Source organism: Talpa europaea (genome assembly GCF_964194135.1).
Source record: "Talpa europaea genome assembly, chromosome: 5".
NCBI classification, from domain to species: domain Eukaryota; kingdom Metazoa; phylum Chordata; class Mammalia; order Eulipotyphla; family Talpidae; genus Talpa; species Talpa europaea.
In genome coordinates, this window is record NC_140071.1 from 29486657 (window position 1) to 29498666 (window position 12010).

The 12010-nt window shown below is 31.8% G+C and overlaps 1 protein-coding gene across 3 annotated transcripts in view; it reads left to right on the forward strand.

The window, feature by feature from the left end:
- The window catches only part of ST8SIA4 (ST8 alpha-N-acetyl-neuraminide alpha-2,8-sialyltransferase 4), a gene marked incomplete at its 5' end in the record, with an annotated part of 93114 nt that overhangs the window by 12532 nt on the left and 68572 nt on the right, over nucleotides 1–12010 (forward strand). For 2 of the 3 annotated variants that reach the window (XM_084234168.1, XM_084234170.1), the window contains one exon: nucleotides 3509–3766. The exons of the other annotated variant lie outside the window; for it this stretch is intronic. In XM_084234168.1, the coding sequence (XP_084090294.1) occupies nucleotides 3509–3766 (258 nt within the window). The remainder of the gene's footprint in view (nucleotides 1–3508; nucleotides 3767–12010) is intronic. 3 annotated transcript variants of the gene reach the window in all.

The following is a 12010-nucleotide window of genomic DNA, read 5'->3' on the forward strand; positions in this document are numbered from 1 at the left end:
GCTTCTAGAAATATTTAAATATATTTAAACATTAGGGTTTTTTTTCTTTTCCCTTCAATGTACAATCTAAACAACATCTAGACTGAATGACCTTACAGAACATTTTATAGTCCATTACATCCATAATCTGAAAATAAATAAATAAAGCTTTCAGCTGCTAGGGGGAAAAAAAACTGATTTCTCCCCTTAAAGTTTCCAAAAAATATTAAGGTTTGTCATAATATTATTCACTCATTGTAATTGTCAGTCTTTCTCTCATCCTACACCAGGAATCTTAGCTTAGATAATTCTCCATGCATAGATTTAAGTCCTAAAATAGAAACAAAAAGTTTGGTTGATTATAAGAAAAAGAACATACGGGAGATTGTGCTGAGTTTTGCCTAAGGAACTTACATTTTTATATTTTGATTAGTTCCTGTGAATTAGTATTGAATGGATGAATGAATGAATGAATATGATATGAATTAGTAGTTTTTATTTTGTCTTGGAAAGCATTTTTCCTATTTTTGTTGTTGAGTAGATTCTGTTGAGCCTATAACAGCATTGAAAGAATGCATATAATAGCATCATCTATTTTCAATAATTATCTAATTAAACATTAAGAGTTAAACCATATGATGTCTTTCCAAACTTTGCAAGCCTGATAGACTCTAGTTTTTATTATCAATTTTCCTTAAAAAAAAAGTAAGTTAAAGATGTCCCATTACACTCAGGAATTTAGAAGACTTCAGATTTTAAACTTTTTGCAGACAACTTTCTATAACACTATAAAGATGCTATTATTGGAAAGTCCCGCCTGTGCTCAATAGACGTGCATTAAGTGTTAATTTTTTTCATGAGCAAAGGGATTTTCCCTTTTGGATTTCCTAGCAGAAGAGTGTGCTTTCAAATCTGGACATCTAATCTATTCACTCCAAGCTTGCAAGCATGGCACTACTTATGAGTTACAACTTCAGATATCTATAGCAACGCCTTTAAATTATGTTCAAAGGAAAATGATAATACCTTTTCGTGTGGTGATTTGACCACATCCGTGCAGTCTTTTAGCGCCAGTTTACCGTTGTCACAGGAAATGAATTTTTCTGGTTGAAACACAGGTGTGGTTCGTTGCTTTTTCTCTTTAGACAAGTAAATGATAGTTAATACGTATATACTAAAATTAAATGGATTGTTGTTCTTGGTATTATGGTTAACTTTCATGAGAGTTTTTAACATTTGTCAAGAATCACATGTGCTACCTTAATAAAGAGCTGCTCAATTTTCTGCATTTCATAGACTCTATGGTTACTGATTTTATCAGATATTCTTACATCATCTGTACATTCTTAAGATGAACTATATGATGATATCTGATAGCATTTCTATTGATTTAAAATATTCATTTGTAGGGTTCTTATATGTTATTTATTGTGCAAATCCCACTCTTCATTATGAATCTGATATTGCAAATATTTGAGGAAAATCTCAAAAAATATTTTCATTTTCAGAGAGCTGATGGACATATCTGGCCAAATGTAGTTTTCAATCACTTGGTTTTCTCATTACATCACACATCAAACTGGGACATATTTAAAGCAAACTAAAATAAAAACAAAAGGAAATATATGTTAGTTATTTTTCAACCCTCCTTGCTAGTAATGCTTCTGGTTTATATGTGTAATTTGTAGAATTACCCTTTTGGCAAGGTGATGAAAGGAGGTGATATTTTGTGTTCAGTAATGAAATTTATGAATTGTCATGGAGCTTAAGCAATAATACCACTGGTGGAAAAATACATCTGTCATAGTATGAATATTATTATAATGGCAGTATTTTTAGCAATCGGAAAATACAAGCTTGCAATAAGAGTGTATCAGTAAATAATATCCAACTTTGAACGTAGTATAGAGAGTTCTCAGATTGTTTCTAACTGGTATATATTTGGTAGCATTAGGATCCAGCAATTCAAGAGTTTTGTAAGATTTATAGTTTCTTCGGTTTTGCAATTCCTTCAAAAACTCACTTGACTGCTGGGCTATTTCCTAGTTACATCAGTTATACCAGTTATGTCCTGGAATAAATAACTGCCCAAAGATTTCTTCTAATATGTGTCTTTAGCCTTCTGACTCTGTGCCTTTTTTTGCCTCAATTTTATGGTAACTATAAGTAAGTCATTTAAAACCACAGACATAGGTGGGAAGAGAGTATCCCTCTTGCTGCTGGGATTTATAGTTGATGTCTTTCTAGTTGGAATATTCAGAACATTTGGGAGGTCACAGCTATTAGTCTGTCTCCTAATTCAGATTACAAGCCTGGTGGAGATGTTGTCCTCCATCTCAGTTTTGACTTGGCTAATTTCATGACTGACTTTACCTCATTTTAGGGTTTTGCTAAAAGAAGCAGCCAACATAAAACAATATGCACATGCTTCTTAGCTAAATCTTAAAGAGCAATAGATAGTAGATATAGGGCATGACTCCCAAATTTTCACAGACAACAGTTTAATCTGGTGTTCTGTTATGCCATGCCAAAGATTGCCAGTTTTCCAGTTAGCTATTTTCTCACTGTCATCATCTAAATACTAAGCCTATGTTTATATTTTATATTTATGTAGCATCTTACTTTCATAATCAATTTTTTTACTAGGTATGGGGTAGGTTAAGTGTCTATTTAAAAGATGCCTTAAAATATAGTGGATCAAAGAAGTTGGAAGTTTGCTTCTCTCATGACCCACTCATACCCCATTTAAGAAAATTACATATCCAATACCAGCTATACTTGGGTTTGAAAACTTGGAAATATTCTAACCAACTACTCATATGTGCAAGAAAAACTTAGCAGGCACAATTTTAAAAGGAAGAAAAGAGAACACTAAGAAGCAATTTCCTATGTCACACAGTGTGCAGTGTCTTATCTGTCATCTTTTCCCATAATATCCCCATTCCTGGGCCTTGAAGTAGGAAGTTCTTAAGATTTAACTATTTTTCAAATAATTAAAACATGCACAGGATTTAGATAAATGCATATGAATTTATTTGGGTGTTTCTATGCTTTAAATAGAGTTAACTAAGTTTTAATTAAAAACAAATTGGGTTATTTGAAGTTGCCTTATGTAAAGCAAAATTAAGTAAAATAGATGATTGTACAAATATTGATTAAAACAATCAGAATATCTACTTCTGTAAAGCCATGTCATAGCAATAGTACTTTAATTAATAAACTATTTTTTCTATTTGTTTTGATACTTTTTCTGTATAAACAGACATATATATTCTAAATTTAGTTGGAAAATCATAGAGAAACTATGTGGAGATAACTTCATTTAATTTTTTTCACATTACTTTTTATTGAGGTAAAGTACGTTTACATTTATTCTGTTCTAGAACTTGTTGATTTAACTATCACTTGTCAATTTAAGACATTTAAATAATGTACCTATTTACATTTTACATATGCTCTTTTGTAAATATCATCTGTTCTTAGATTATGTTGTAATTAATGAAAAACTTTCCTTGTATTTCAAATATAGGAAGAACATTCTTCGTTTCTTAGATGCGGAACGAGATGTCTCAGTGGTCAAGAGCAGTTTTAAGCCTGGTGATGTCATACACTATGTGCTCGACAGGCGTCGGACACTAAATATTTCTCAAGATCTGCATAGTCTCCTTCCTGAAGTTTCACCAATGAAAAATCGCAGATTTAAGACCTGTGCAGTTGTTGGAAATTCTGGCATTCTGCTAGATAGTGAATGTGGAAAGGAGATTGACAGTCACAATTTTGTAATAAGGTAAGCTTTCTATGTTCTTATTGATTGTAATGTCTTCAAGGATGTTTTACTTAGGAAAAGAAAACTGAAAGAGACATTTAAATGTAATACCAATATTAAGGACTATTAAAAGCTCAAACAGATATTATGAGATATATTTTATATGTAGAATCTACATTTATAATATAAAATTTAAATTAGTGTGCCATTGAAAAAGATGGTGATCCCTGTACAGTAAGATTCATATCTGCTTTGTTACTTTGTTTTAACCAAATGGCAGATTAGCACATGGGAAAATAATTTTTCTTCAAATTCAGTAGTTTAACATTCATTAAATTTACCAATGCATTCACTATTTCTTTATATTAATAAAGCAATTAGTTCATTTACTAATATTTTAGAGTTAATGAATAATAGTAATTTACTTATTCATAAATATGATTATTATACAATAATGTAATATAAGTTAACATTACTTTTTATTACAATGATTTAGCAGATGCTAAGAAGATAATTTAACAATTTTCTATCTATCTATCTATCTATTTATTTATTTATTTTAAAGATTGATTTATTTACATATCCAAGAACTGGCATACAGGCCAAAGGTGTGGGGAGTGAGAGGATTCACCAGAGACAGAGTGGGAAACAGAACAGGTGGAGCAATAGAAAGACACTGCTTAGAGGAGCAGTAAGCTAGACAGGGGAGGTCTACTGTGTGTGTGGGTTAGCTCCCTGGCTGGGGATAGAACTTGTGCTTGCAGTAGTTGTAGATAGCTTCATAGTGCTGAGATTTAACCCCTTGAGCCACCAGGGAGACACAAACAATTTTATATTTCATATTTTGTACCAAATTGCCTTTGTTATTCATTATATATGGTATTTGTGTATGTTAGTATGTATTTTGGCTTTGATATTTCTCACATAATTAAACATGCCTATTTGGTTTTTTTATTGGTGGCCAACAGTTATTTGATGAGTCATGTGTTTGGTTTTACTTTTGATTAGCTGAAACATGTCAGTAAAAATGGGATTGTAATAACATCATAAATACTAACAGTTTTTAGTTTCTGTTCATTTATCTGATCATTTTTGGTTTGTTTTAGTCCTTCAGAAAAATTTGCTGAATGCATGAAACATGTATATTGAAATATGAAATTGTTCAAAATAATGGTAGATAGGAATGTATGTTGATATGTCATGTTTTCAAATAAACTGAATTTCTTGAACACAGGTGGAAATGCAGCCTGTGAAACTGTGGATCTTGAAAATATGTTGAAATAGTCTTAAAAATAAAGATAATTATATGGGTTCGTGATAAATATGCAACATTTAAAGAAATTCAGACACTAATATCCATAAAAATTTTACTAGTGCACTAGCCAATGGGAGTAAATCACTTTATTATTCTACCTTTTGTCATTTGGATGCAGGGTCAGAGATTGAGTTGATATTGGTTGAGGTTTTAAAAACCCAAACTACTTTTTGTTTAAAAAAAAGATTTATTTATTTATGCATACAAGAACTGAGGTACTGGAGGGTGAGAGGTGTGGAGGGTTAGAGTGGGGAACAGAACAGGCGGATTGACTGAAATTCACAGCTGAGGGGAGCAGCGGGCAAGTCAGGAGAAGTCTCCTGTACCATATGGGTAGCTCCCTGGCCAGGAGTCAAATGTGCTACACTGGCTGCAGACAGCTTCATAGGTTGCATTTAACCCCTTGAGCCACCAGGGAGGCCAGAAACCCAGTCTTAAATTGACTGGACACGCATGTCAGCATGTAGATATACAAACCAAATTATAGCCAAAGGGAAAGTAAAAATATTTGGTGAGGGAATGACAATGGTAGTAAAAATAATGGGTTTTGCAAAGTATGGTGATAAAGGAAAAGCAAGATTTCTAGAACTTTCTAAATTCAAAGGGCAGGTAAAATAAAGAAATGAAGTTTTATACCATAATGGTATTGTTGCAAAGTGAAGAAGAGAATTTTAAAAGTTGATTAATACTGGAGTCATTATCCAAATGAAATTGACTTCTTCTAAGTTCCTTTACAATTTAGCATCTATGTCTTTATAACCTATTACATTCAGCCTCAACTCTGAAGTGAGGACTGCTTTTATATGACACAGACATGAGGTAGAGAAGAAGGGTGGATAGAAAATATGACAGGGAAGAAAGAGTGATCTTGTTATTTTCTATCTTTTGTCATTTTGTATAAGTAGAAAACCCTCATACTGTCTCAATGTTGCCCTCACAATGTTCTTGGTTACCTAGTCTGAAGTGACCATCTCATCACCGTCCTTAGAATTTTAGGTAACCAATTCAACAGGGCAAGATGAAAATCCTTCTTCTAGGAAATGCAAATGGTATTTCTCTTTTATGGGGTAAGGGATAATAGATTGGTGTCATGTGTCTTCCTTTTACCAAGTAGATTGTGAGGACTCCTGTTCTCTCTCTCCATTTCCTCTCCTTAATCCCACAATAAACTTATTATATTTAAAACAGAGAATATTAATGTCTATAACTTGAAATTTGTAGAGTGTGCCTTATAGAATAATTTGCATAAGACTAAATTTACATAAATCTGGTGTTTTATAACATATTGTGCCTTCGTGGCTACCATACATGTTAACATTAAGAGTCTTTTTATAACTAGTTTTCCCCTATGTTGTAATCATACCTACTATATTATTCCTGCAAAAAGCAACATATTTAAAGATTATGATAAAATTGAGGAAAAAATCAAATTTTATGAGATCAACTTTGAAGAAAGCCTTCTAAATTGTTTCCTAAAAACTTTCATTGGTCATTAAGCACAGAATTCATTGACGTTTGTTTTTTTCCTCCCCATTTACAAATCTTGTATGTATGTATGTATTGCTAGAAAGAAAAAAAAAAATCTTTGGTTTATTTATTTTTAATATTGAGATATAATTGACATGTAGCATTTTGCAAGTTTAAGGTTGATTTAATTTAATACATTTTTATAGTAGTACGGTAATATGGTTACCACTATAGTGTTGGCTAGCAACGCTAGCAGATCACATAATTATTATTTCTTTTTTGTGGTGAGAACTGTTAAGATCTAGTATTTCAGTGGTTTTGAAGTTCATAATACGATATTATTGATTGTAATCATTTTGCTGTGCATTAGATCCTCAGAATTTAGTGTTATTAACAATCTTTAAAATCAGATTTCTCTCCTTTTCAAAGATGTATTATGTATGTATTTGTATAACTATGGATTGTTTTTGGTTGAAAATTAATCAGTTCATATGTTTCCCACTTTTCCTGTGAAATACTATTAAATAGTAAGTTTGTTAAAGGAGAGATAATTTATACCAGATATGCTTGCAGAGGACACTGATTGGTTCAGTGATCCTTCAAGGAACACATTCACACAGGTATTACATGCAAGTTGGTCTCTCGCTTTATAAATTAATGTATTATTTGGAGAGCAAATCTTCATTCAATGTTAATTAGAATTTAAACAGTACTTTTACTTTTTTCAGAAGCATTTTTAAAACAAAATGTTGTCTATTTAGTGATGTACAAAAATGCATTATTACATGGAAACAGGAATCTCTTGCTCAGTTGTCTTATTGGCACAGGAAGTTAAGGGACTATACAGGAAATTATCTGTCCTATGAAATTTTAGAAAATGTAATTTTTTTATATAATACACAAATATTTTTAGATAAACCTATGAAAAGTGCCCAGCTTCTTTGTTTTCACATGTAATGGAATAATGCATAAATATAGACAAATGCACACACATTCCCACGCATTTCCTTGAGAGATATTGCCTCAATAACTGTTTCATCAATTGATCAATTAAATTGAAGTTGGTTTCAGTGGAATATTGTCTAAAATATGAACCATGGTCAATATAATTACATCATACTTAAAGTAAACAAAACATAGAATAGGATCATCAATGAAAGCTTAATTTTGATTCCCTAAAGAATGACTAAGTACTGAACTGATTTGTAAAATTCATATCTCATACATATGTACTTAAATAACAGAAAAAATAAACATAAGAGGAATGTTTTACTTTTAATAAAAATGCATAAAATCATAACTTTAGTTCCCACTTAATCAGTGGTACTTTTTTTTTTTTTGTGAAACCCTCAACCCACGTATATGGGCTTTAAATTAGTGAATGTCATATTACAGGAACAAAAGAACCAAAATAGAAAAATACAGGCAGTCAATAATTCACTGAATTTGAAAATATCTTACATTCCTGGACCTACAATCCTCTCTGATGAGGAAGATTCATGAAAGGTGATAAAGCTCCAGTGATGTTAAAAATATTGTTCATATAGATCCATATGAACAAAATTTTGCTTCATTTAATCAGACATTGATGTCTAGTTACATACCTTCACTTACTTTTTGAGGAGAAAATAAAATGGTGATATAAAAAGATATATATTTTACTTTTTCCAACATTATTCTGAGATAACTGACATATAACATTGTGTATGTTATATATATATATATGTTTATATGTATATGAGTGTGTGTGTGTATGTGTATGTGTGTGTGTGTGTGTATATATATATATACATTTGTACACGTAACATGTACAATAGTATTGAGTTGATGCCCTAGTATATTGCAACATGATCACCACCATAGTCTTAAAGTCACTTACATTTGCTGACATAATTACATTTCTTTTAGTGAAAATATTTAAGAGCTACCCTCTTAGCAACGTCCAAACACAGCACTATGAACTATAATCATGTTGTGCATTAGATCTACAGATATTATTCATCTTCTAACTGCACTCTTTGACCAGCATTTCTCTATTTCCCTAACCCACATCCCCTGAAAAAAATCATTTTACTCTCTGCTTCTGCAAGGTTGGTTATTTTATATTTCATCCACAGAAGTGCCGATATATAGTATTTGTCTTTCTCTGAGTTTTTCCACTTAGCATAATGCTTTTCAGGCCCATCCATGTTGTCACAAATGGCAGGAGAACAAATATGATTTTAATACTTTTATTAGACTTCTACTTCACATATTGATAGGCATTTTGAATTCTCTAGACGTGTTACCTCGAAACTGTAGGAAAGTGTGACTTCACTTAATGTACTTCTACATCCCTAGAGTAGGCACAGGTCAGGACCTTTACAAAAGAGTGTTTCTGCAGGATATATAATTTTTATCTCCAATATTTCCTCTTTCCTCTGTGGGATAAGTTCTTTGTTTCTTTGACTAACATCTTTGTCTATATTGTTTTTGGTAAAGAAAAATGCAATTTTAGATATTTGTATTACTATCTAATAGAAAAGCATCTCAAATATTCACTTAACTAATGTTTTATTTTAACATCAATTGTAATGAAGTGTGTGGAGCGCTACTTTATTCAAGGACTCATGGAACCAGAAAATTTTAAATGCCTCCATAAATATTCCCTAAACTGCACCTCCCATCCAGGTGCCATAGTAACTACCACAAAATTAATGTAAAAAAATAAAAATGTATTACTTTATGATGATTTAGCTTCCTAAGATAAGAGATTATATGCTTCACAAAAGAAAAAGATTGAAGAATTTAATTGAATTGACCGATACAAGGCATTTTTATAACAATCAATTTTTGATTCTCCACTGATAGATAATTTATGGTTAACTTTAAATAATCCTCTTGACCTTCTATGAATGTTAACTCTTATAGGCGAATAAGCCTTTTTCTGAGAGAGGAAAAAAGGTCTTTTCTACATGTTCACAAAAGTGGCCTAAATCTTTCCCCTCCATTCTCATTGGGCATGTTTTTGCCTTAAGATTAATGCTAATCAGAGACATCCTGTAGGGGAGAAGCACAGGGGACTATGGTGATGGTGCATGGCTGCATTGGTGAAGAAATTCTATGGGGACTACACATGAGGTGGGGGTAGGGAGCAAACATTGTTTAAAAATGGACAAAGATGTAAAAATATATCAAAATATAAATTTAATTAAAGAAAGATTAATGCTTTGGGAGCCTCCCTGGTGGCACAAGGGATTAAGCACAGCAGTGTGAAGACTGTGAAGCTATCCACAGCCTCTGCAGCAAGAGTTCAATCCCTGACCAGGGAAATACCCACATGGTGCCGCAGACCTCTCCTGACTTGCCTGCTGCTCCTGTCAGCAGTGTATTTCAGTCAATCTACCTGTTCTGTTCCCCACTCTGTCTCTGGTGAATCCTCTCACTCCCAACACTTCTGGCCTGTACCCCAGTTCTTGTATGCATAAGTAAATAAATAAATAAATATTTAAAAAAAAATTAATGCTTTGCTGTAAGCAACTAAGTTTCTGATGAGGACCATGTGTAGGGGACTAGAAATATTTTTTAAATTCTTACTGATTTAAAAATCATTTTATATTTTAGGAATAATATCATTGTTTATATAACATTTAGTGCAAATATTTTCTAGCCTATCTTTTATAATATTTGATACATATTTTGATCTATGAAATTTTATATAGTTTTCATAAAACTAATTATCTTTGTGATTTCCACTTGTTTTAATCATAAAACATAAATCATTACTCTAATGTTTTGGGTAGAAATTAAAATTTCATTTTATTTTGATTATAATTTTTATAAATTTTACTTAAAATGCAGTATGAAATTTACTGTAGATTTTGCTATGAATTAAAACTATAAATTTTTCATTCCAATCCTGTCATTTCTTGAATGAAAAAATTTATAAGAAATAATCTTCTAAATGAAAATTATGACTAATAAACTTTTAAATTTTATAATGTTGCTTTAAAATGCTTATACCATTTTCTAAAAATGCATTATTAGAAGCAGTTACACTTTCCATCTACCAACCTAGTAAGATTATAGATTCTTAATATTCAGTGCACATTTGCATTGATATAGGCACTCCTTGAAATTCTTTAAAAATCTAAATTGTTACAAATTTTCTAAAAATTAGGTTGATAATGTCTATTAAACCTTAAAAATAATTGCATTCATTTAGTCACTATTTTCAGTTCTAGGAATCTATTCAAATGTAAACAAGTATAGAGGCATTTTATAATGCATAACAAGAAAGGACAAGTAAATCATCATGTCTGGATGATTAGTCATTCAATACGTGAAAAAGAGCAATCTGAGGCAGCCAGTGGGCATAAAGACAGACGCTTTTCATGGTCTTAGGATAAAAACAATCTGAGACTCTCTTCTCTGAGTTTCATAATAAGGAGCGATGTGCAAGGAGAAACGGCCAGGTTTGTTGGGCTTATGTGATGAAGGACTATTACTCTATGTTAAGGATTTATATGACATCCTGTGGTCCTAGAGAAGACTTTAGGATTTCTAGAAATGTTCTTTAATGTTCAGGTGGTGGTGTTTTTATAAACATGAGGGGAAAATATTTAGTACTATAGAATATAAGCGTATTTGTAGAAGGCAGGACCGGGATAAAATAAAGATAAAAGGGAAGAAAGCATGCAATATACAGTGAAATCCAGGTCTTAGGAGAGAGTAAGATGATAAAGCAAGAGTAGATGACATGATTCATATTGATGCAAAATGTCATGAAGGTCATCTTCCCTGGCATCCACTGAGCATTAGCAAATGGGCAGTTAATCAACCCTTCCACAGATTTTTAAAATATGACTTCAGTTTTGGGTTTAAAGTATTTATTTTTCACCTATCCAACTCATTTCTAAGTGGACCTAAGACCAAACTATGGAGTTCAAAGTCAAACACAAACTTTTCAATATGTATGTGTTCAAGTTACATAACACAGTTTTGATCTTTCTTATAATTTATTCATTAAGTCCCTCACTCTTCTGTTTACTTACAATATTTATCAGGAATTGAAGATACAGAAATGGAAACAATGTCTCTGCTTTTCTGATAACAGTCTAGTGAAGGAGATAAACCAAAGAACAAATAATGGGCAAATTGCTTTATTAACAGTACTGATGGAGTGGGCCCTGGTAATTAGACAGAGAGGAGACAGACTGTAGGTCATGGATGAATTCTTTTTTTTTCTTCTTTTTTTATTTTTTGTACTTTGTTCATCGTTCTTCTTCTTTTTTTTTTTTTTTACAATGTATGCCTTTCTCATGTTGGTTACAGTTCCTGTGAAATTCCCACACCAACCATTCACTTGTGTACCATCAACATAGTCCCCTGTGCTCTTCCCATAACTGTTTTGATCCTACTCCCTCCTCCCCCACTGTAAAATGTCTCTGGTTTATAGTTGCCTATTGATTTTGGTTTTCACTTTATTATAATAACTTCTCCCT